General features: G+C 43.9%; 4 protein-coding genes across 7 annotated transcripts; all 4 read left to right on the top strand.

Moving 5' to 3' along the window:
- The first annotated feature begins 4,092 nt into the window (after nucleotides 1-4,092).
- Nucleotides 4,093-6,489, top strand: LOC117735374 (zona pellucida sperm-binding protein 3-like). 3 transcript variants are annotated; one of them, XM_034539942.1, is made up of 9 exons: nucleotides 4,093-4,520; nucleotides 4,592-4,707; nucleotides 4,790-4,893; nucleotides 4,965-5,139; nucleotides 5,335-5,452; nucleotides 5,527-5,609; nucleotides 5,694-5,842; nucleotides 5,925-6,062; nucleotides 6,345-6,489. In XM_034539942.1, exons 1-8 carry the CDS (start codon nucleotides 4,149-4,151, stop codon nucleotides 6,038-6,040), a joined length of 1,233 nt encoding a protein of 410 aa, XP_034395833.1. In that variant the 5' UTR covers nucleotides 4,093-4,148; the 3' UTR covers nucleotides 6,041-6,062; nucleotides 6,345-6,489. The 3 variants fall into 3 exon arrangements, with proteins under 3 accessions (XP_034395833.1, XP_034395831.1, XP_034395832.1); XM_034539940.1 differs by having other exon boundaries at nucleotides 6,340-6,489; XM_034539941.1 differs by having other exon boundaries at nucleotides 6,276-6,489.
- Nucleotides 6,490-9,932: 3,443 nt separating this feature from the next.
- Nucleotides 9,933-12,438, top strand: LOC117735373 (zona pellucida sperm-binding protein 3-like). The gene is given in 11 exon segments (XM_034539939.1): nucleotides 9,933-10,360; nucleotides 10,432-10,547; nucleotides 10,637-10,740; nucleotides 10,817-10,914; nucleotides 10,916-10,992; nucleotides 11,192-11,309; nucleotides 11,393-11,475; nucleotides 11,563-11,708; nucleotides 11,805-11,960; nucleotides 12,022-12,129; nucleotides 12,214-12,438. Coding segments are annotated over 11 exon segments (1,581 nt in total). The 5' UTR covers nucleotides 9,933-9,988; the 3' UTR covers nucleotides 12,417-12,438.
- A 6,978-nt stretch (nucleotides 12,439-19,416) lies between these two features.
- Nucleotides 19,417-19,932, top strand: LOC117734750 (zinc finger BED domain-containing protein 1-like). Its single transcript, XM_034539014.1, has 2 exons — nucleotides 19,417-19,563; nucleotides 19,645-19,932. The coding sequence occupies exons 1-2, from the start codon at nucleotides 19,462-19,464 to the stop codon at nucleotides 19,930-19,932; spliced, it is 390 nt and encodes a 129-aa protein (XP_034394905.1). The 5' UTR covers nucleotides 19,417-19,461.
- A 1,920-nt stretch (nucleotides 19,933-21,852) lies between these two features.
- On the top strand, nucleotides 21,853-24,246 carry LOC117735099 (zona pellucida sperm-binding protein 3-like). 2 transcript variants are annotated; one of them, XM_034539539.1, is made up of 9 exons: nucleotides 21,853-22,280; nucleotides 22,352-22,467; nucleotides 22,551-22,654; nucleotides 22,755-22,929; nucleotides 23,135-23,252; nucleotides 23,335-23,417; nucleotides 23,502-23,650; nucleotides 23,733-23,870; nucleotides 24,148-24,246. In XM_034539539.1, the coding sequence occupies exons 1-8, from the start codon at nucleotides 21,909-21,911 to the stop codon at nucleotides 23,846-23,848; spliced, it is 1,233 nt and encodes a 410-aa protein (XP_034395430.1). In that variant the 5' UTR covers nucleotides 21,853-21,908; the 3' UTR covers nucleotides 23,849-23,870; nucleotides 24,148-24,246. The 2 variants fall into 2 exon arrangements, with proteins under 2 accessions (XP_034395430.1, XP_034395431.1); XM_034539540.1 differs by lacking the exon at nucleotides 24,148-24,246 and adding an exon at nucleotides 24,084-24,132.
- The last annotated feature ends 133 nt before the right edge of the window (nucleotides 24,247-24,379 follow it).

Raw genomic sequence — 24,379 nt, 5'->3', positions numbered from 1 at the left:
TTCGAACATAAGGTGGCTCATAAGTGTACCTGGTACCAGAACACCTTAGGCCGGAGATCAATGATCGACTTTGTAATCGTATCATCTGATCTGCGGCCGTATGTCTTGGACACTCGGGTGAAGAGAGGAGCAGAGCTGTCAACTGATCACCACCTGGTGGTGAGTTGGATCAGATGGCGGGGGACTCGGCTAGAGAGACCTGGCAAGCCCAAACGTGTAGTGAGGGTGAACTGGGAACGTCTGGCAGAGGATCCTGTCCGGGAGGTCTTCAACTCCCACCTCCGGAAGAACTTCTCACAAATCCCGAGGGAGGCTGGGGACATGGAATCCGAGTGGATCTTGTTCAAAGCCTCTATTGTGGACGCGGCTGCTCGGGGCTGTGGCCGGAAGGTCATCGGTGCCTGTCGTGGCGGCAACCCTAGAACCCGGTGGTGGACACCGGGGGTGAGGGTAGCCGTCAAACTGAAGAAGGAGGCCTTTCGGGCCTGGCTGGCCCAGGGGTCTCCTGAAGCAGCTGACGGGTACCGGCGGGCCAAAAGGGCTGCAGCGACGATGGTCGCGGAGGCTAAAACTCGGGCATGGGAGGAGTTCGGGGAGGCCATGGAGAAGGACTTTCGGTTGGCCTCAAGGAAGTTCTGGCAAACCATCCGACGGCTCAGGAAGGGAAAGCAGGGTCTACCCCAGGCTGTTCTCAGCAGGGGGGGGGAACTGCTGACCCGGACTGGGGACATCGTCGGGCGGTGGACAGAGCACTTTGAGGAACTCCTAAACCCGGCCAACATGTCCCCCGGAGAGGGGGCAGCGCCGGAAGACTTTGGGGTGGAATCACCCATATCCCTGGCAGAGGTCGCTAAGGTAGTCAAAAAGCTCCTTGGTGGCAAGGCGCCAGGGGTGGATGAGATCCGCCCTGAGATGCTGAAAGCGCTGGACATTGTTGGGCTGTCTTGGTTGACACGCCTTTTCAGTGTCGCATGGGGGTCGGGAACAGTGCCCATGGACTGGCAGACCGGGGTGGTGGTTCCCATCTTCAAGAAGGGGGACCGGAGAGTGTGCTCGAACTATCGAGGTATCACACTGCTCAGCCTCCCGGGAAAAGCTTATGCCAGGGTGCTGGAGAGGAGGCTCCGACCGCTTGTCGAACCTCAGATTCAGGACGAACAGTGCGGATTCCGTCCCGGTCGTGGAACAGTGGACCAGCTCTTTACCCTCGCAAGATTACTGGAGGGGTCCTGGGAGTTTGCCCAACCAGTTTACATGTGCTTTGTAGACCTGGAGAAGGCTTTCGACCGGGTCCCTCGGGGGTTTTTGTGGGGGGTGCTGCGGGAGTATGGGGTGCCGGACCCGTTGGCACGGGCCATCCGGTCTCTGTATGCCTGCAGTAGGAGCTGTGTTCGTCTCCTCGGTAGTAAGTCAGACATGTTCCCGGTGGGTGTTGGCCTCCGCCAGGGCTGCCCTTTATCACCGGTCCTGTTCGTGACCTTCATGGACAGGATATCTAGGCGCAGCCAGGGGGCGGAGAGGATCCGGTTCGGGAGTCTCGGGATCGCCTCTCTGCTGTTTGCGGATGATGTGGTCCTGTTTGCCTCCTCGGACCGTGACCTCCAGCATTCACTGCGGCGTTTTGCAGCCGAGTGCGAAGCGGCAGGGATGAGAGTTAGCACCTCCAAATCTGAGGCCATGGTGCTCTGCCGGAAACCGGCGGATTGCTCCCTCCAGGTGGGGGCAAACTGCCTACCCCAAGCGAAGGAGTTCAAGTATCTCGGGGTCTTGTTCACGAGTGAGGGTAAGGTGGAGCGGGAGATCGATAGGCGGATCGGTGCGGCTGCAGCAGTAAAACAGGCGCTGTACCGGTCCGTCTTAGTGAAGAGGGAGCTGAGCCGGAAGGCAAAGCTCTCCATTTACTGGTCGGTCTACGTTCCAACCCTCACCTATGGTCACGAACTCTGGGTCGTGACCGAAAGAACGAGATCTCGGATACAAGCGGCCGAAATGAGCTTCCTCCGTAGGGTGGCCGGGCTCAGCCTTAGAGATAGGGTAAGGAGCTCGGACATCAGGGGGGAGCTTGGAGTCGAGTCGCTGCTCCTTCGTGTCGAAAGGAGTCAGCTGAGGTGGTTCGGGCATCTAGTTAGGATGCCTCCTGGACGCCTCCCATTAGAGGTTTTCCGGGCACGTCCAACTGGTAGGAGGCCCCGGGGAAGACCGAGGACACGCTGGAGGGATTATATCTCCCGGCTGGCCTTGGAACGCCTCGGGATCCCCCAGAATGAGCTGGAAAGTGCTGCGGGTGAGAGGGAAGCCTGGGTCGGCCTGCTGAACCTGCTGCCACCGCGACCCGACCCCGGATAAGCGGGTGATAATGGATGGATGGATGGATGGTCTTTATGCAGTGTTCAGCTTCCTGCCCCCCCCCCCCCCCCCCCCCCCCCCCAACTGCCTCCGAGGCACAAGCAGTATAGTGAAGAGGTGCAGCAAAGCCATACAAAACACTGCAGATCTCAGTCGAATAGGTTCGTGGGGGAGTTCTTTACGTGGGCTTCTTGAAACCAGACAGGGGGTTTAAATAGTCAATTACATGTTGGTGGGAAAGAATGTGTAGTCAAAGGTTCTCCAGGATAGTGAGCCAACTTCTTCTGTCCAACCGGGGGCGCCGCCACTCTATGTTGTCTCATAACACACACATCCTGATGGGCCTTACTCACACTGGTGCTTTATGTTTAACTCTGGGAGCACTCAGTTACACTTAGAACCACCTCAACTGATAACAGCCTTCCATTTCTATGCAAAAACGAGGAAGTGTTGATTCACAGCCATCTAGAAAATCATAGCGGCTCTGAGGGCAAGCGGTCTGGGACAGGCGTAGTAGTAGTCCTGAGGTTGTCGGATGTTGGGGTTAGCGTACACCGGGAAGTTGACTTCCTCCAGGTGTGAGGGGGCCTCAAGGTTATTTTGGGGGATTCCCATACTTTGCTGCTTCCTGGTCATTTCCTCATAGATAGGAACCGGAGGTTCTGTGATGATGCCTCGCCTACACCTGCAACACATAACCTCACTGTGACCTCACAAAACACAATTGGCAAATAACTCAACGCAATCAGTTTATGTTCAGTATAGATTATCAAGAAGTCTCAACACTTTATTTATATATACTATTTATATGTTTATACTCAAGGCCTCACTTTACTGTATGTATTTGTTACTTTTACCTTTTGTGTTAATCCGACTGTTGTTTTCAATAGATTATAATCTATAAAATATCAGGAAATTGTGAACAAAATGTTTTCACAGTTTCCCAGAGTTAAAGTTGATGTCTTGAAAACAATAAAAAAATGACAGATTCATTTTACAATCATGACATACTATGTTGAACTGTACTGTCTGGTCTTGAGCGCAAGTAACAGGGGATGGACTCAAATGCAGAAAAATAGGAGGCTGCAGAAACTATTGCAGTCATTTGAAAAATGCTTACAAACTTAAATCATACAGAAAAGGCAGCACTGAATGAAGACAAACCAATAAAGAATAATGTAACTGGGCTGATATAAATAAGGACTGCATAATGGGGAAGTGTGAACAGGTGAGCAGGAGCATAGGCGACCACAGGGCTAACGATAAAAAAATAACTTCAAAATAAAAGCAGGAAATACTTAACCTAAAAGAAACATTTGAACACAGTCAGAACATACAATGTCAGAGGGCATGATGCAGACTATACGACACACTATACTATGGCATTTTTATAATTTATTTGACTTAGGATACCATGACCTTTCTCAACATATTGCTTTTTAAATAATATTTGGGCATTTTATTTGACTTTTTCATGAGGTTTTTCAACATTGTATAATATGATTTTTTTTTGGACATAGTATTTATTTTATTATAGTACTTTTTTTTTCATCTTATGTTTAGTTTTGCATAATATACTTTAGAACCAAAAACTCTCGCACAGTGTCCTCACTTGCTTTCAGAAAATGTAGTTACAAGCTGATAATTGGATGATTAGACTCAGGTGTGCAGTGCTGCTTTGATGAGGCTGATTGTCTGAATATAAAGTAAGAAATGCTTCCCTACTCAGATTGTTGTGCTGCTTAGTGGGTCAGACAGGAGGACAGTTTGCAGTCTCAACCAGTTTGCTGTTCTTCAGTGCTATGAAGCCCTTGTGTTTTTTGGTTCACCTCCTAGTTGGACTGTGTTTCAGGTCATATGTTGCTTTTCCTCCCAAAGATTACACTCAACATGCTTCAAATCAAAGTCCTCAGATCACAGGGAGCTCCCAACACACACGGCAAGAAAAGGCTCCAGCCGAGGAACAAGAGCAGGAGAATACGCTCAGAGTGACCTGCCATCCAGACTCCTTGGAGATTATTATTAAAGCTGACATGTTTGAAGTTGGAGCTCATGTTAATGGCGATGACTTGCGTCTTGGAGTGGAGCCCAATGACTACTGTAGAGCTACAACTTCTTCAAGAGATGAGTACAGAATCCTTGTTGGACTCATGGACTGCGGCACCAAACAAAGGGTAATGATTAATTCATTTTCAATTAAATAATTTTACACTGTACTAGTTTTAAATGCATTTACTCCCCACAGATGACTGAAGACACACTGGTCTACACAAACCTCCTTGTATACTTGCCTGTGGCCTCTCCAGATGGGGTGGTTCGAATGGATGAGGCTGTAATTCCAATTGCATGTCATTATGAAAGGTCTGTCTTTTAAAGCTCATATCTTTAAAGCGCTCGACCCTGTCTCTCTTTTTTTATTTTAAATGCTTTTTCTGTTTCTTAGGAAATACAGTTTGTCCAGTTATTCACTCATGCCCACCTGGATCCCCTTCATGTCTACACAAGCTGCAGTGGAAACTTTGGAGTTTGACTTGAGAATTATGACAAGTAGGTTTCGGACATTTCTAATGTTTGTACTTATTGGCTTTCACTATTTCTGTCTTTTTTTTGTTGTGCAGATGACTGGCTTTATCGAAGAAGCTCTAATGTGTTTTACCTCGGTGAGCCCATCTGCATCGAAGCCTCAGTCAGAGTTGGCCATCACACGGGGCTCCGAGTGTTTGTGAGCAGCTGTGTGGCTACACTTTACCCAGATGTATCCTCTGAGCCAAGATACGTCTTTGTTGAAAATGGGTAAGCGCTTGGAAGATTACTGCATTGTGTGAAGCCTTTTATGGCTCCAGAGAATGACGTGTGAAGTCTCCTCAATTTCCTCAAGGGATGTCATGTTAGTTGGGTCTGAAGACTACAAATGGAAAAACTAATTTAGGTATTGAAGGGAGGATTAACCACTACTGGAACAGGCTAAATTCTCCCTTTTCTTCACAGGTGCCTTGTTGACTCTGAGCTTCCAGGTTCTAGGTCTCACTTCTTATCAAGGACACAGGATGATAAGCTCCACCTGACCATTGATGCCTTTAAATTTCATAATGAGGATAGAGGAGAAGTGAGGCTCTACTTTAACGTGCTCAAGTCATTATTGCACATGTAGATGTTTTTTTACTTTTTTCCGTCTCACAGCTCTACATCACATGTCACCTGAACGCTGTACTTGCAAATGATGCAGAGGCACCAAATAAGGCATGCAGTTTTGTAAATGGAAGGTAAGTGAGATCAACCCGAAATGTCTATCACGGAAAAATGCAGAGTAAATGAGGGTGCGTGTGAATATTTTAATTGCTTTTCAGATGGAGGTCAGCTAATGGTAATGACTATTTATGTGGCTATTGTCAAAGTCACGATAAGCCCAGCAGCCTTGGCAAGTTTGGTCCTCGTGGGTTTGAGAAGCCAGATGAACCTGAACTGTTTTGGAGGAGTGGACGGAGAACCAATACAGGTTGGGTTTCTTATAGAAACTTGTATGATGGGAACATGCAATGTCTGGCTTCACACATGGTTTTGAACTTTAAATTATTTAGTGTGGGAAAAGGAGGCAAGAGTGGGTCCGATGATTGTCTTGCCAGCGAAGCAGAACAGTGGGCCAATACCTGTGGAGGAGCTTCCTTCTAGTCTGAAAAAAATCGGGAGACCTTGAATTGGAATAAATGACAAAGTTGGTGAGTTTAACTCAAAGTTGCATGATTTTATTTGGGGCCCATATGTTGAAGCACTTTGTGCTCTTGATAGATTTCTGTTCTAGCTGAGAAGGGACTGCTTCTTTGTTCATAATCTACACCAGACAACGTGATGGTTCAGGCTTTAGATTTTAAACGGAATCAAGATGTGGAAAGATTAAATGACTCTTTGCATTATTTATTTTTAAATGGCAGTGGCATGGCAATTAAAACCGACTAATTAGAGATGGGGATGGTGTGACGGTCTATGCCTTTCTAGAAAAGGAATCTCCCGAGGTCGACTTGGAAACAAAGGAAGCACCGCTGGATGAAAACGGCATGTCAACCCTTGAATGTCAGCTCAACTGTTCAGTTTACTGTGACCAAAATGTAAACTGCAAATATAATAAACTATTGCTTTATAAATGTATTGCTTGTTGTGTGCTGTTGATGCATAGTTTTCCTGCAATGCGCAAAGAAAACTGGACTGGATTTGCAACCGGCTGAATACCCCTGTTTTTTATTTCTAAAAATGTAAAGTTTTCTTTTTGCCACCCATTGTTACCGTTTCCTACGGGACTAAAATGTGGGACGCCAGTGTCTGCAGTCAAATCCACTTCAACTTTAAAATTCCACAATCAAAAACTTCAGACAAGGCACACTGAGATTTCCAAACTCTTTTCCTAGCTCTCTGGTGGTTTAACTTTTCCCAGTTTCCACACCAAGTCAATCAAGTCTGTTTTGAGTATACTTGATACCCTTCCCAATGTACATGCACCATATACCATACCTACTTAGTTTGGGACACTTGTTGCACTGCTGTTATGGAAGTGGCCACAGAAGGGTTAAAATATAGCACGCAGAGACCAACTGCAAATTAGAGTATTAAATCATATGAATAGTTAGACATCTGGTCCTGACCTGTGGTTTAGGTTAAACTATTTTACACTCGTTTATCAATACCAGATATGTCAAAATGTGAATTATCAGATCGATATGACTACAGGATCATATTTTTGAAGCATTGGGGAATATCCACAGCCAGATGGCATCCAGAAAATGAGAACTTTGTAAATAGAACTCAGATGAGTTGCCAACAAGACAAAATGTGTCAAAAATATTCAGTGATTTCTAAGGTATCGAATTCTGTATGAATTTTTTGCATTTTTGGAGTGCAGTGTCATTGCCAGGAAGGGCTTGTTGCTTATACAGAATTGGGTACTGTGAGGTGTTTCTAAACTTGAGTATGCTTATTCGCGGTAAATGTTTTCTTCCTTAATCAATGTACTCCTTCAAATTAAAGCTATATGTTTGTAAGAGAAAAGACAATTTGAACAATGAATCGCTTGTAGGCAACACATTAAAGCTGGATTGTTGTGGAGCTCAAAATGGTCACTGTACCGTTATTTGTCAATGCACATCAGATCATTATTAACATTAACTGTGAAACATTAGTGTGAAGTACATTAGTATGGGATTCTTTGACTCATATTGACGTAGTTCTTGACTAGCCTAGATAGCCTACTACAACAACATATTAGAATTGCTGAAAATCAGTTAACAGCTTTTGGTTTTGGTGTGCCCCCCCCCCCACAATATTTTCAGTGGCCCCATCTGAACACCCCTATGAACAATATATGGGTGCACCGCTGGCAATCGCAGGCCTGTATCTCAGTGCGCCTGCAGCTTTAATTCTCCCACATCAGTTAAGGGGTAATTGCATCCAGCTATTGTCTCCATGTGATTTGATTTATCTGAAATGGGAAGTATTTAGGATTGTGTGTTTGAACCATTTACATCCATACTTTAGATCTAGATACATATGTCACCATACAAGGGCTGGCTAAATGCATTGAAGAAATCAACAACTGGATGTGGCAGAATTTTCGTCAATTAAATAAGGATAAAACAGAAGTAATTGTTTTTAGTCCCAAGGACGAACGATTGAAAGTCAGCGCTCAGCTTCAACCTCTGATGTTAAAAACCATAAAACAAGCCAGAAATCTAGGTGTAGTTATGGATTCAGACCTTAACCTGAACAGCCAATTACAATATCAGCCTACTATCACCTGAAGAATAAATCAAGGGTTAGAGGACTTGTGTCTCAACAGGATTTGGAGAAACTTGTCCATGCATTTATCTTCAGTAGACTTGACTACTGTAACGGCTTAGTAGGCCTACTATGAAAACACAACTTGATTTTGACTTGAATGAGATTATCTTTTTATTATTTTTGGATAAGGTGTCTCACTGAAAAAGAGGAAGAATCAGACGCACTATTCCAACCCAGAACGAGTGCTTCTTCGCTTCAACTGCAGCTTGATGCTTTCCTATTTAAACAGGAATCGAGGAATTTAGTGAGCCATTTTCACGGTTGATTTAAACATGTTTGGAAATGCTCCCATTTTATATGGTGACATTTCTGTGATCTATTTTATTGTTTCCTTCTTGGTGATGGAGCTGATGTGTGGATCCCATTTAAGGATCTTGGGTTATGGTGTGAGCCCAGTGTGACGGCCATTGTTACCTTACCTTTTTAAGCTGATATAACAAATATCGAAGAATAATATAATGTCAAATAATGTATTCTTGCACAAAAAAAAGGAACATTTGATTTCAGGTTGTCAAGAACAAAAGGGATTGGGTCAGCGTGGGAATCAAAACAGTCAGAGGTCTATGACTTAATTTATGACATGTCCACACAAGTACTTTATAACTTAACGACAGGTACGGGGGTTCCTATGCCATTTGAGCAGTTACTAAATTATCCCGTAGTCATGCAATGGAGGTTCTGATAAAATGTGTCTTAAGAAAGGATTTATAAGCAGAAATAGTATCACTAGATCGGATACTCACTGGAAGACTGTTCCAGAGCGGAGGTGCCAATACAAGAAGTACTCAATCTTCCTTAGACCCTCAGACCTGAACCTGAACTCTGGAACAGCTAGCAGGCCTAACCCAGCTGATCTGAGAGACCTTTTTTGACAATAGGGAGCGAAAAGTTCACTGATGTATTTTGGCCCCTGACCATGTAAGTCAGTAGTAAAGATTGAAAATGGATTCAAAAATAAATTGTTTATCAGTGCAGGGAGGCTACAACTGGGGAGATGTGAGAAGAGCATTTGGTCTTTGTTAGCAGTCTGGCTGCAGAGTTCTGCACAGTCTGAGGTGTATCTACATCTCGGTCACTGAGGCAGGTAAACAAAGCATTACAATAGACCAAAAGTAAGCAAACAAGAGCATAAATCATTTTCAAAGAATAGATCCTTGAATGAATCAATTGAGACAGAAAATGTTCTATTTGACAAAAAAGAGGAGAACCACCACTGAGCCGTTCTAGAAATCCCAACCCAATCCTTCAATCAAACAACACTTTAATAAATAAGCCTGTGTGGACAGAATTGTGAAAAACTTCAAATCTACAATACGACGGCCAAACACAGAGTAAGGCAACGCCCCGGAACAGGCAGAAAACCTAGTTCCTGATTTATATCTTTTAAAAAGTGACTTCATTTAATTTTGATATTCTTTCATGTCAATTATGTAGAGGAATTTTCTACAGGTTTTTTCTTAATTTTTGAACTGCATTTCTGTATTGATTTTCTTTTTACAATGTTTAGTTAATGTAATGCATATTTGAATTTCCAAAGAAAAAAACAATAAACATGTTTAAAATGTATTAACAGATTTAATTATGGTTGAATCTAGCTCAAATTCATCAGACTTTAGGCTATGATTTTTAGAAGGTGTGAAACCAATTACAGGCTGATTAGTGGATGATTGGACTCAGGTGAACCATGCTGCTTTGATGAGGGTGATTGTCTGAATATAAAGTAAGAAATGCTTCCCTACCCAGATTGTTATGTGGCTTAGTGGGTCAGACAGGAAGACAGTTTACGGTCTGAACCAGTTTGCTGTTCTTCAGTGCTATGAAGACCTTGTGTTTTTTGGTTCACCTCCTGGTTGGACTGTGTTTCAGGTCATATTCTGCTTTTCCTCCCCAAGATTACACTCAACATGCTTCAATTCAAAGTCCTCAGATCACAGGGACCTCCCAACACACTCGGCAAGAAAAGGCACCAGCCGAGGAACAAGAGCAGGAGAATACGGTCAGAGTGACCTGCCATCCAGACTCCTTGGAGATTATTATTAAAGTTGACATGTTTGAAGTTGGAGCTCCTGTTAATGGCGATGACTTGCGTCTTGGAGTGGAGCACAATGACTACTGTAGAGCTACAACGTCTTCAAGAGATGAGTACAGAATCCTTGTTGGACTCATGGACTGCGGCACCAAACAAAGGGTGATGATTAATTCATTTTCAATTAAATTATTTTACACTGTACTAGTTTTAAATGCATTTACTCTCCACAGATGACTGAAGACACACTGGTTTACACAAACCTCCTTGTATACTTGCCTGTGGCCTCTCCAGATGGGGTGGTTCGAATGGATGAGGCTGTAATTCCAATTGAGTGTCATTATGAAAGGTCTGTCTTTTAAAGCTCATCTCTTTTTAAAGCGCTCGACCCTGTCTCACTTTTTTTATTTTAAATTGGGGTTTTTTTCTATTTCTTAGGACGTACCGTTTGTCCAGTTCTTCACTCATGCCCACCTGGATCCCCTTCATGGCTACACAAGCTGCAGTGGCAACTTTGGCATTTGACTTGAGAATTATGACAAGTAGGTTTCTTCAATTTCTCATGTTTTGACTTCTTAGCGGTCTCTCTCCATCTCTCGCTCTCTCAAATTTGTGCAGATGACTGGCTTTATCGAAGAAGCTCTAATGTGTTTTACCTTGGCGAGCCCATCGGCATCGAAGCCTCAGTCAGAGTTGGACATCACACGGGGCTCCTGAGTGTTTGTGAGCAGCTGTGTGGCGACACTTTACCCAGATGTAGCCTCTGAGCCGAGATACGTCTTTGTTGAAAATGGGTAAGCACTTGGAAGATTGCTGCATTGTGTGAAGCCTTTTATGGCTCCAGTGAACACTGTGAAGTCTGATCAATTGCCTCAAGTGATGTCATGTGAGTCGGTTGAGTCTGAAGACTACAAACTGTAAAACTAATTTTGGTATTAAGGGAAGATTAGCCACTACTGGAAGAACAGACAAAATTCTCCCTTCTCTTCACAGGTGCTTGGTTGACTCTGAGCTTCCAGGTTCTAGGTCTCACTTCTTATCCAGGACACAGGATGACAAGCTCCATTTGACCATTGATGCTTTTAAATTTCATAATGAGGACAGAGGAGAAGTGAGGCTCTACTCCAACGTGCTAAAGTCATTGTTACACCTGGAGATGTTTTTTTCCAACATTTACTTTTTGTTGTCTCACAGCTCTACATCACATGTCACTTGAATGCTGTACTAGCAAATGATGCAGAGGCACCAAATAAGGCATGCAGTTTTGTAAATGGAAGGTAAGTGAGATCCAGCCTGAAATGTGCATCACAGAAAAATGCAGAGCAAATGAGGGTGCGTGTTAATTTTTTTTTATTGCATTTTAGATGGAGGTCAGCTGATGGTAATGACCATGTATGTGGCTATTGTCAAAGTCTCGATAATCCGAGCAGCCCTGGCAAGATTGGTCCTCGTGGGTTTGCGAAGCCAGGTGAACCTGAATTGTTTCAGAGTGGATTGGGAACCAATAAAGGTTGGGTTCCTAATAGAAATGTGTATAATGGTGGGGGGGGGGGGGGGGAAAGCAATGTCAGACTTTACACATAGTTTTGAACTTTTAATTCTTTAGTGTGGAAACAGGAGGCAAGAGTGGGTCCAATCTTCTTGCCAGTGAAGCAGAACATTGGGCCTATACCTGTGGAGGAGCTTCCTCCTGGTCTAAATAAAATCATCAGACCTTCACTGTTTGGCAGCCAGTGGCGAAGTGGAATAAACCACACAATTGGTAAGTTGAACTCTAAAGCATTTTGTGCTCTGTTAAAGATCTTAACTTATTTATCTTCTAGATGATAAGGGACTCCTTCTTGGTTCACAATCTACACCAGACGAGGTTGTGGTTCAGGCTTCAGATTCTAAGCAGAATCGAGATGAAAATGGTGGAACACATTTGGAGGGTAAAATATGGAAAGATTTAACAAATCTTTTATGTCTTAAATAAATGTCACTGTCATAAAAATTAAAACCACCTCTACTTACAGATGCGGATGCTGTGAAAGTCTCTGCACTTCTAGAAAAGGAATCTCATGAGGTAGACTTGGAATCAAAGGGAGCAACGGTGGAAGAAAGCAGCATGTCAACCCTCGACGATGCCAGCCCAATTGTTGAGTTTACTGTGAATGTGACCAAAATGTCAAATGCAACACAAAGTGCCCTTATAGATACAAATGACTCCCAAATATAATAAACTATTGCTGGTAATTTGACTAGTGTGCCGTTGATGCATGGTTTCCCTGCAATTCCAAAGAGAACCTTGTTAAAAGGACCAGTGTGTCTGCTTTAGTGGCACCTCTAGCAAGAGGGTCCAGACTTACAACCAGCTGAATTTCACTACTTTCTAAATTTAAAGGAATTGTTTTGCCAACTTTAAAATGCCACAATCCAAACTTCAAAGAAGGATAACAGATGTAAAAACTGTTCTGAGCTCTCTGGTGTTTCTTGAATTGTTCCCAGCTGTCCAGTTTCCACACTAAACAAATCACTTTATTTTCTGTATACTATACCTACTTAGTTTGGGACAAGGGTTCAAATGTAGACCCAAACTGCAAATTAGGTGGTGGAAATGGAAGCTAGTGAAGCGATACAATACAGATTTCTTAGAAGCTGAGAAGGATGAACTGTCTCGAGGATAACCAATTCATGCACCTAGTTACTTGGTCAGTAAAGTTGGTAGATTTACACTATTGCATGAGTTTGCCCCTAAGAAATGACACCATCGTTGCACTGGATTGCCATCCAATTATTTGGCACTGATGTCATTTCTCAAGTGGAAGAGTTTAGGATAAAGGTTGACCTTTTTGGTGCCACAGCTTCACCTGGTTGTGCATATACTTTAAGAACAACTGCAAAAGCAGTGGAGACGGTGCTAAAAACATTTGATGTCTAAAATCAGTGGCAACAAAGGATCAGGCAATCAGCCGAGACTTTCAAGACTTGTTTTCCAGAGGATACCATCTGACCAAGTGGGTAAGCAACAGCTGGACAGTCTTTTTCTATCCCTGGCGAAGAGTTTCTGAAGTAAAAGACCTGGACTTTAGCCACAACTCACTTCCCATGGAACGTGCCCTTGGAGTTTAGTGGAGCACAGAGACTGACAACTTCAAGTTCCAGATAAATGTGCAAGACAAGCCTTTTACTAGACGTGGAATCCTGTCCACTGTCAGTTCTATTTACCCTTTTGGCTTTCTGGCGCCGCTTATGTTGCCAGCGAAGCTCATGTGAGACCTGTGCAAAAGGAAGCATGGCTGGGACGAAGAGATAGAAAATGGACACACCAAAAGATGGCGTGAGTGGCTGTCAAACTTGGAGGTATTAGCAGGATTTAGCTTACTCTGATCCATAGAAGGATTTGGAACCCCTCACCCTCTTGATCAAAGTAAATATCACTGTTACATTGCGTACTTTGAAATCGTTAGCCTTGGTGTCTGGAAACACTCAACCTGTTGATGTTCTACTTCATCCAGTGGGGAGGATCGCCATGGTCTTCGTCCTTTTTGATTTTCGTTGTCTTTCTATTGGAGGCCCTGCCAACCTCTGTGATAGTGTGGCCACTGAGTGCCTGCCTGCTGCAGAGTGCAGTGCAGTGGCCATGGCAGGAGGCATCACACACAGCCAGGTCCAATGGACCCTATGAGACGTGAAGTCACAAAGACTCCGGGGAGGAAGCAGAGTTAATAAGGTGCAAAGGAGAGATGTAAATTACTACAAGCTCCTTAAGATATGATGGTGCATCTCCAATCAAGGTTTTGTAGGTGAGGAGAATTTAAACTTAATTTTTGATTTTACAGGGATTTAGTGCAGAGCATCTAATACAGAGATAATGTGATCTCTTTTCTTAGTTTTTGTGAGTACACAAGCTGCAGCATTCTGGATTAACTGTAGGGACTTGAGACTTATTAGAGCAGCCTGATAATAAGGAATTGCAGTAATCTAATCTTGAAATAACAAATGCGTGAACCAGTTTTTCTGCATCTTTTTGTGACAAGATGTACCTGATTTTTTAAATGTTACATGAAAAAATGCAGTCCTTGAGATTGGATCCACGTGGGAGTTAAAGGACAAGTCCTGATCAAAGATAACGCAGAGATTCTTTACAGTGGTGTTGGAGGCCAGGGCAATGCCATCTACAGAAACCACATCACCAGATAATTTATCTCTGAGGTGTTTAGGGCCGAGTAAAATAACTTCAGTTTTGTCTGATTTTAACATCAGGAAGTTGCAGGTCATCCATGTTTTTATGTCTTTAAGACATGCTTGAATTTTAGCAAGCTGGTTGGTCTCCTCTGGTTTGATCGATAGATATCATTGAGTATCGTCTGCATAACAATGAAAGTTTATGGAGTGTTTCCTGATAATGTTGCTCAAAGGAAGCATATATAAGGTAAAAAAAATTGGTCCAAGCACAGAACCTTGTGGAACTCCATGATTAACGTTGGTGGTCATCAAGGCTTCATCGTTTACAAATACAAATTGAGATTGATTTGATGAATAGGATTTAAAACAACTTAGTGTGGTACCTACATTGACTACTACTGCTGTGTTGGAGTCTGTCCTCAGCAACTCCCAACTCGACTCTCTCTTTGTCTTACTCCTGCAAGGATCACTTTAGCCAGAGATGGAGGTGTTTGATGTGTTGTTGTTTTCTTGGTTTCACTTATGGAATTGCCAGTGTGCATTTATATTTGATTGTTGTCATGAAGTTTGCTGATATTGTTGCTGTTATCATTGATGATATAGATAATGATTGTTTACATGGCTTTTTTAAATAATGGTCTTTATGAAGTGTTCAGCTTCCTGCCCCCCCCCCCCCCCCCCAACTGCCTCCGAGGCACAAGCAGTATAGTGAAGAGGTGCAGCAAAGCCATACAAAACACTGCAGATCTCAGTCGAATAGGTTCGTGGGGGAGTTCTTTACGTGGGCTTCTTGAAACCAGACAGGGGGTTTAAATAGTCAATTACATGTTGGTGGGAAAGAATGTGTAGTCAAAGGTTCTCCAGGATAGTGAGCCAACTTCTTCTGTCCAACCGGGGGCGCCGCCACTCTATGTTGTCTCATAACACACACATCCTGATGGCCTTACTCACACTGGTGCTTTATGTTTAACTCTGGGAGCACTCAGTTACACTTAGAACCACCTCAACTGATAACAGCCTTCCATTTCTATGCAAAAACGAGGAAGTGTTGATTCACAGCCATCTAGAAAATCATAGCGGCTCTTAGGGCAAGCGGTCTGGGACAGGCGTAGTAGTAGTCCTGAGGTTGTCGGATGTTGGGGTTAGCGTACACTGGGAAGTTGACTTCCTCCAGGTGTGAGGGGGCCTCAAGGTTATTTTGGGGGATTCCCATACTTTGCTGCTTCCTGGTCATTTCCTCATAGATAGGAACCGGAGGTTCTGTGATGATGCCTCGCCTACACCTGCAACACATAACCTCACTGTGACCTCACAAAACACAATTGGCAAATAACTCAACGCAATCAGTTTATGTTCAGTATAGATTATCAAGAAGTCTCAACACTTTATTTATATATACTATTTATATGTTTATACTCAAGGCCTCACTTTACTGTATGTATTTGTTACTTTTTACATTACATTACATTACATTACATGTCATTTAGCTGACGCTTTTATCCAAAGCGACTTTACAATAAGTGCATTAAACCGTGAGTCCAAACTCAGAACAACAAGAATCAAGCAAGTACAATTTCTTCAATAAAGTTAAACTACAAAGTACTATCCGTAAGTGCCATTTAAGTGCTACTAAAGTGCTATCGGTAAGGGACATTTTAGTGCTACTACGGCATTTAAGTGCTACCTATTCAAGGTATAGTCGAAAAAGATGTGTTTTTAGTTTGCGCCGGAAGATGTAGAGACTTTCTGCTGTCCTGATGTCAATGGGAAGCTCATTCCACCAATGAGGAGCCAGCACAGCAAACAGTCGTGACTTCGTAGAGTGTTTAGCTCGTAGTGAAGGAGCTACAAGCAGATTGGCAGAAGCCGAGCGAAGTGAACGGGCTGGGGTGTACGGTTTGACCATGTCCTGGATGTAGACTGGACCCGATCTGTTCGCAGCACGGTACGCAAGTACCAATGTTTTGAAGCGGATGCGGGCGGCCACCGGTAACCAGTGAAGGTCGCGGAGGAGCGGAGTAGTGTGCGTAAATTTCGGTCGGTTGAAGACCAGTCGAGCAGCTGCATTCTGGATGAGCTGTAGAGGTCGAATGGCATTAGCAGGTAGACCTGCCAAGAGGGAGTTGCAATAGTCCAGCCGTGAGATGACCAGAGCCTGGACCAGAACCTGTGCCGCCTTCTGAGTGAGAAGGGGTCGTATTCTCCTGATGTTGTACAGCATGTACCTACAGGAGCGTGTTATTGCGGCAATGTTGGCAGTCAGGGAGAGTTGACTGTCGAGCGTCACTCCGAGGTTCCTGGCAGTCGGAGTCGGAACCAGCACTGAGTTGTTGAAGTTAATAGTTAGGTCGTGGGTGGGAGAGCATTTTCCTGGAAGGAGGAGAAGTTCAGTCTTGTCCGGGTTAATTTTCAGGTGGTGTGCGGACATCCACTGAGAGATGTCGGTCAGACAGGCAGAGATTCGTGCTGCTACCCGTGTTTCAGATTGGGGAAACGAGAGGATCAGTTGGGTGTCGTCAGCATAGCTGTGGTAGGTGAAGCCATGCGAGCGAATGACAGAGCCAAGAGAGTTGGTGTACAGAGAGAAGAGAAGAGGACCAAGGACTGAACCCTGAGGGACCCCAGTAGTCAGAGGACAAGGCTCAGACACAGATCCTCTCCAGGTTACCCGGTAAGAGCGGTGGGTGAGGTAGGATGAGAAGAGTGAGAGCGCGGTGCCTGAGATACCCAGGTCCTGGAGGGAGGACAAGAGGATCTGGTGGTTCACTGTGTCAAAGGCAGCGGAAAGGTCTAGAAGGATGAGGACAGAGGAGAGAGAGGCTGCTCTAGCAGTGTGAAGCTGCTCAGAGACAGCAAGGAGGGCAGTCTCTGTTGAGTGGCCTGTCTTGAATCCAGACTGGTGGGGGTCTAGAAGGTTGTTACAGTGAAGAAAGGAGGAGACTTGGTTAAAGATAGCTCGCTCTAGAGTTTTGGAGAGGAAGGGAAGGAGAGAGACAGGTCTGTAGTTGTTGACTTCAGATGGGTCGAGAGTGGGTTTCTTCAGGAGAGGGTTGACTCTTGCCTCCTTCAGAGAGTTAGGGAAACAGCCGGTTGAGAGGGAGGTGTTAATAAGATGGGTGAGAAAGGGAAGAAGGTCCAGAGCAATGGACTGGAGAAGGTGAGAAGGGATGGGGTGGAAAAAATTGAGAAGAGCTTTTTAGGGTTAGATAAAGAGGATTCGATTCTGGATTGATAGAACAAACTTTTGGCTGCAGAGATGGACGCAGAGAAGGAGGAGAGAAGAGATTGATAGGCAAGCAGGTCGCTGGCGTGTTTGGATTTTCGCCATTTCCTTTCCGCTGCTCGCATAGTGGCTCTCTCGGCGCGCACCGGTTCGGATAGCCACGGAGCCGGAGAGGACTTGCGGACCTTTCGAGTCGTAAGAGGACAGAGAGAATCAAGAGAGGACGACAGCGTAGAGAGAAGAGTGTCAGTGGCGAAGTTAGGCTGCATAAGTGCGAAGGAATCAGTTGAGGGGAGGGCTGACAGAACAGAGGAGGCCAGAGAGGAGGGTGAGAGGGTGCGGATGTTGCGACGGACAGGTGCAGAATCCGTTGTGGGAGGGTTGTTAGTTCCAAAGAGTGGGAGAGAGTAAGAGATGAAGAAATGGTCAGAAACATGAAGTGGAGTTACAGTGAGGTTAGCTGTAGAGCAGTTTCTGGTGAAAATATAGTGGTTGCCAGCTTTGTGAGTAGGAGGGGAAGGACTGAGAGAGAGAGCAAAGGAAGACAGTAAGAGTAGCAGGTCACATGACTTCTCAGTCTGGATGTTAAAGTCACCCAGAAGGATGAGCGGGGGTCCATTTTCTGGGAAGTTTGATAGGAGGACATCTAGTTCTTCCAAGAAGTCTCCAAAGGAACCAGGAGGACGGTAGAGAACGACAATGGTTAGATGAACCGGATGAGTAACCGTCACTGCATGAAACTCAAAAGACAGTGGGGTAAATGGAAGCGGGTAGAGAGCAAAACTCCATTTGGGTGAGATGAGTAGACCTGTGCCACCACCCCGACCAGAGGGTCTGGGTGTGTGGCTGAAGGAGAAGGCCGAGGAGAGAGCAGCAGGGGTTGATGTGTTGTCTGGTGTGATCCAGGTCTCAGTGAGAGCCAGGAAGTCCAGCGATTGCTTGATAGCGAAGCCAGAGATGAAGTCCGCCTTGCGGTTAGCTGACTGGCAGTTCCAGAGGCCCCCAGTGACGAGGCGCTGGGTCTGTGTAGAGCGGGTGGGATAAATAAGAGAGGAAGGATTTTGGTGCATGTGTGACCGAGTCCGTGGTCTATAATATCTACGAGTAGATGTGCACACAGGTAGTGTTGTTACGAGATGTGCCGACGCTTCGAAGCGTGTGTCGAGTAATGGAGGGGGCGTTTCCTCGAAGCGCGTATCGAGGCTTGCTTCATGTAGGGGAGGAGCCAAAAATGTGACGTCCGAAGCCTCGCTACCCGGCTGTACCACGTGACTGCTTCGGCAAGCGGTTCAGATTTTGCCGGGAGGTTTGACAGCAATATAAACCCCTCAGGCTCCATTCAAAATGTGTGTTGTTGGTTGAGAGTTTGGAGAGAGAGATAGTTTGGAGAGTTTGGAGAGAGAGATAGTTTGGAGAGTTAGGAGAGTGAGGTGAGAAGGATAGGTGATAAGATGGAGCCAGCTAGGAAGAGGAGGATTTCCCCTGTGTGGGAACACTTTGATTTGATAACTCCTAATAAGGTAAGCTAAATCTAACTCTATTTCAGACTCATTAGGTTTGCTTATCAAGAACGGTATTTTGCACAGTTTCTTATTTTATTTAAAGGTGCAGTGTTTATTGTGCTCCAGGGAGTTGGGGTACAATAACAACACCTCATCCATGCTAAGGCATTACCGTGCCTTGCATGAGAATAAGGAGGAAACTGGAGCTTCACCCAGCCATAGTAAGTCATTACAATAATACAAATGCACCATCACAATTTGTCCCTGTTCACTTTTGTTTATTGTGCAAATAAAGACAGGTAACAGACACTGTATGTATTCTCTTTTAACCAGCCACCAGAAAACAAGAGCTGGATGAAGCCCTCGTCTCCATGATAGTGAAGGACACACAGCCTTTCACTGTTGTGGATGATGTTGGATTCAGGGCATTTGTGTCCAAACTGGATCCTAATTATGTTATCCCTACAAGGCAGGTGTGTATGGGTGGGTGCATGCATGAAACAAGAGTACTTTATTGTGTCTCACAGTTCAGCACTATATTTTTTTTCTTTTAGGCTCTGAAGGCCATGGTGGAGGCCAAGTATGAGTTGGCTAAGGAGAAGGCTAAGGCTAAAATGGAAACGGTGGTTGCTGTTAGCCTTACGTCTGACATGTGGACATCCATCAATATGGATGCCTACCTGGCAGTAACATGCCATTTTGTGGGTGAGAATACCAAGCTCAGTTCAGTGCTGTTAGGAGTGCAGGCATTCCCCCAATCACACACTGCTGAAAATATAGCTTGTGTGAAAGCCTCCTTGATGGAGGAATGGGGAATCACTAATAAGGTGACATTTATATAGACTAGCTCTTGCGTTTTTGTGCACGCCAGCGTCTTCTGTACCCTGTGAAAGGGTGTTTTCAAAGGCCGGAGAGGTTGTGTCCAAAAAAAGGAATCGTTTAAAACCAAAAACTGTTGAGAAACTGTTATTTCTGAATAAAAATGAATAAAATGTCCCCTGTCCTGTACATCACTGTCCAAGTTCCACAAGCATATTCAGTCCTCTTTTCCAAGTTCCACAAGCATTTTCACTGTCCTGCCTGCTTAAGCCCATGCCATTTCCCTAAAGTGACATAATAACATTATTACACCACCTGCCTTACCATACGACACTACCATTTTGGGAAAATGTTCACACACAGGATACATTCAAAACATATTTTATTATGCACATATGTGATAGTTTATTTACAGAAATTATTTGGGCATACATTTTTGTAATTCAGTCATTCCCAACAGCCATAACAGACACAACAATTCAATGCATCACATTGTGGTTCAGATACAGCTGCCTGTGATTATACTTTTGGCCACTAGGTGGTGTCGTGTGCACATGAAGCTTCGAGTAATGAACCCTTTCTCGAACCAATTGGCTGAAGTGGTTCGATGCCTCATGAGGCTTCATCTCGCCATCACTACACACAGGTATGAAGAGAAAACACATTATCACAGGGAAATGTATATACTGTATATAGCCACCACCGAAAGACTCCTAGGTCTTTATCCTCCGAGTCTTCATACGAGGAGTCTTCCCTGACGCTACAAGCCCCAACCTAGTTATACACCCAAGTTGGCGGTAATTGGTTACAGCTGTGTCGAGCCCGCCCACAGGTCGTTGAAGGAATTGCCCACTCAGTGATCGATACTGGTAAGCAGGTGACCCTTGCTAACAGTGAAGTCTCAGTTTGCTAGAATGTGAAATTCTTGCCAAAACTGATTAAGGACAAAGATCAGTTTACCTCAAGGTAAAAAGTAGAATAAAGTTTAGTCCCTAGTAGATTTGGATTACAGAGCAAATACTGAAATCCTAGCTGGTTTGGTTGACTTTTACCTTTTGTGTTAATCTGACTGTTGTTTTCAATAGATTATAATCTATAAAATATCAGGAAATTGTGAACAAAATGTTTTCACAGTTTCCCAGAGTTAAAGTTGATGTCTTGAAAACAATCAAATAATGACAGATTCATTTTACAATCATGACATACTATGTTGAACTGTACTGTCTGGTCTTGAGCGCAAGTAACAGGGGATGGACTCAAATGCAGAAAAATAGGAGGCTGCAGAAAATATTGCAGTCATTTGAAAAATGCTTACAAACTTAAACCATACAGAAAAGGCAGCACTGAATGAAGACAAACCAATAAAGAATAATGTAACTGGGCTGATATAAATAAGGACTGCGTAATGGGGAAGTGTGAACAGGTGAGCAGGAGCATAGGCGACCACAGGGCTAACGATAAAAAAATAACTTCAAAATAAAAGCAGGAAATACTTAACCTAAAAGAAACATTTGAACACAGTCAGAACATACAATGTCAGAGGGCATGATGCAGACTATACGACACACTATACTATGGCATTTTTATAATTTATTTGACATAGGATACCATGACCTTTCTCAACATATTGCTTTTTAAATAATATTTGGGCATTTTATTTGACTTTTTCATGAGGTTTTTCAACATTGTATAATATGATTTTTTTGGACATAGTATTTATTTTATTATAGTACTTTTTTGACATACCATCTTATGTTTAGTTTTGCAAAATATACTTTAGAACCAAAAAGTCTCGCACAGTGTCCTCACTTGCTTTCAGAAAATGTAGTTACAAGCTGATAATTGGATGATTAGACTCAGGTGTGCAGTGCTGCTTTGATGAGGCTGATTGTCTGAATATAAAGTAAGAAATGCTTCCCTACTCAGATTGTTGTGCTGCTTAGTGGGTCAGACAGGAGGACAGTTTGCAGTCTCAACCAGTTTGCTGTTCTTCAGTGCTATGAAGCCCTTGTGTTTTTTGGTTCACCTCCTAGTTGGACTGTGTTTCAGGTCATATGTTGCTTTTCCTCCCAAAGATTACACTCAACATGCTTCAAATCAAAGTCCTCAGATCACAGGGACCTCCCAACACACTCGGCAAGAAAAAGCACCAGCCGAGGAACAAGAGCATGTGAATACTGTCCGAGTGACCTGCCATCCAGACTCATTGGAGATTATTATCAAAGCTGACATGTTTGGAGTGGGAGCTCCTGTTAATGGCGATGAATTACTCCTTGGAGTGGAGCCCAATGACTACTGTAGAGCTACAACGTCTTCAAGAGATGAGTACAGAATCCTTGTTGGACTCATGGACTGCGGCACCAAACAAAGGGTAATGATTAATTCATTTTCAATTAAATAATTTTACACTGTACTAGTTTTAAATGCATTTACTCTCCACAGATGACTGAAGACACACTGGTTTACACAAACCTCCTTGTATACTTGCCTGTGGCCTCTCCAGATGGGGTGGTTCGAATGGATGAGGCTGTAATTCCAATTGCATGTCATTATGAAAGGTCTGTCTTTTAAAGCTCATATCTTTAAAGCGCTCGACCCTGTCTGACTTTTTTTTATTTTAAATGCTTTTTCTGTTTCTTAGGAAATACAGTTTGTCCAGTTATTCACTCATGCCCACCTGGATCCCCTTCATGTCTACACAAGCTGCAGTGGAAACTTTGGAGTTTGACTTGAGAATTATGACAAGTAGGTTTCGGACATTTCTAATGTTTGTACTTATTGGCTTTCACTTTATGTCTTGACTTATTTGCGATCACTATTTAAATATCTTCTAATTTTTGTGCAGATGACTGGCTTTATCGAAGAAGCTCTAATGTGTTTTACCTCGGTGAGCCCATCTGCATTGAAGCCTCAGTCAGAGTTGGCCATCACACGGGGCTCCGAGTGTTTGTGAGCAGCTGTGTGGCTACACTTTACCCAGATGTATCCTCTGAGCCAAGATACGTCTTTGTTGAAAATGGGTAAGTGCTTGGAAGATTATTGCATTGTGTGAAGCCTTTTATGGCTCCAGAGAATGACGTGTGAAGTCTCCTCAATTTCCTCAAGGGATGTCATGTTAGTTGGTGTCAGTTGGGTCTGAAGACTACAAATGGAAAAACTAATTTAGGTATTGAAGGGAGGATTAACCACTACTGGAACAGGCTAAATTCTCCCTTTTCTTCACAGGTGCCTTGTTGACTCTGAGCTTCCAGGTTCTAGGTCTCATTTCTTATCAAGGACACAGGATGATAAGCTCCACCTGACCATTGATGCCTTTAAATTTCATAATGAGGATAGAGGAGAAGTGAGGCTCTACTTTAACGTGCTCAAGTCATTATTGCACATGTAGATGTTTTTTCCGACATTTACTTTTTTCCGTCTCACAGCTCTACATCACATGTCACCTGAACGCTGTACTTGCAAATGATGCAGAGGCATCAAATAAGGCATGCAGTTTTGAAAATGGCAGGTAAGTGAGATCAACCCGAAATGTCTATCACGGAAAAATGCAGAGTAAATGAGGGTGCGTGTGAATATTTTAATTGCTTTTCAGATGGAGGTCAGCTAATGGTAATGACTATTTATGTGGCTATTGTCAAAGTCATGATAAGCCCAGCAGCCCTGGCAAGTTTGGTCCTCGTGGGTTTGAGAAGCCAGATGAACCTGAACTGTTTTGGAGGAGTGGATGGAGAACCAATACAGGTTGGGTTTCTTATAGAAACTTGTATGATGGGAACATGCAATGTCTGGCTTCACACATGGTTTTGAACTTTAAATTATTTAGTGTGGGAAAAGGAGGCAAGAGTGGGTCCGATGATTGTCTTGCCACCGAAGCAGAACAGTGGGCCAATACCTGTGGAGGAGCTTCCTTCTAGTCTGAAAAAAATCGGGAGACCTTGAATTGGAATAAATGACAAAGTTGGTGAGTTTAACTCAACGTTGCATGATTTTATTTGGGGCCCATATGTTGAAGAACTTTGTGCTCTTGATAGATTTCTGTTCTAGCTGAGAAGGGACTGCTTCTTTGTTCATAATCTACACCAGACAACGTGATGGTTCAGGCTTTAGATTTTAAACGGAATCAAGATGTGGAAAGATTAAATGACTCTTTGCATTATTTATTTTTAAATGGCAGTGGCATGGCAATTAAAACCGACTAATTAGAGATGGGGATGGTGTGACGGTCTCTGCCTTTCTAGAAAAGGAATCTCCCGAGGTCGACTTGGAAACAAAGGAAGCACCGCTGGATGAAAACGGCATGTCAACCCTTGAATGTCAGCTCAACTGTTCAGTTTACTGTGGCTGTGACCAAAATGTAAACTGCAAATATAATAAACTATTGCTTTATAAATGTATTGCTTGTTGTGTACTGTAGATGCATAGTTTTCCTGCAATGCGCAAAGAAAACTGGACTGGATTTGCAACCGGCTG

This window comes from Cyclopterus lumpus, chromosome 8, assembly GCF_009769545.1.
Source record: "Cyclopterus lumpus isolate fCycLum1 chromosome 8, fCycLum1.pri, whole genome shotgun sequence".
Classification (NCBI taxonomy): Eukaryota; Metazoa; Chordata; class Actinopteri; order Perciformes; family Cyclopteridae; genus Cyclopterus; species Cyclopterus lumpus.
The sequence above is the reverse complement of the archived record's forward strand: the minus strand, read 5'-3'. Positions and strand labels throughout refer to the sequence as shown.

What these genes read in the sequence shown, in the direction of transcription:
- LOC117735374 (XM_034539942.1), top strand. Translation starts at nt 4,149, where the DNA reads ATGAAGCCCTTGTGTTTTTTGGTTCACCTCCTAGTTGGACTGTGTTTC. An exon ending in ATTGCATGTCATTATGAAAG is followed by an intron (nt 4,708 to 4,789) that starts GTCTGTCTTTTA and finishes TCTGTTTCTTAG; the next exon opens with GAAATACAGTTTGTCCAGTT. An exon ending in ATAATGAGGATAGAGGAGAA is followed by an intron (nt 5,453 to 5,526) that starts GTGAGGCTCTAC and finishes TCCGTCTCACAG; the next exon opens with CTCTACATCACATGTCACCT.
- LOC117734750 (XM_034539014.1), top strand. Translation starts at nt 19,462, where the DNA reads ATGATAGTGAAGGACACACAGCCTTTCACTGTTGTGGATGATGTTGGA. An exon ending in ATGTTATCCCTACAAGGCAG is followed by an intron (nt 19,564 to 19,644) that starts GTGTGTATGGGT and finishes TTTTTCTTTTAG; the next exon opens with GCTCTGAAGGCCATGGTGGA.
- LOC117735099 (XM_034539539.1), top strand. Translation starts at nt 21,909, where the DNA reads ATGAAGCCCTTGTGTTTTTTGGTTCACCTCCTAGTTGGACTGTGTTTC. An exon ending in TGACTTGAGAATTATGACAA is followed by an intron (nt 22,655 to 22,754) that starts GTAGGTTTCGGA and finishes ATTTTTGTGCAG; the next exon opens with ATGACTGGCTTTATCGAAGA. An exon ending in TGCAGTTTTGAAAATGGCAG is followed by an intron (nt 23,418 to 23,501) that starts GTAAGTGAGATC and finishes ATTGCTTTTCAG; the next exon opens with ATGGAGGTCAGCTAATGGTA.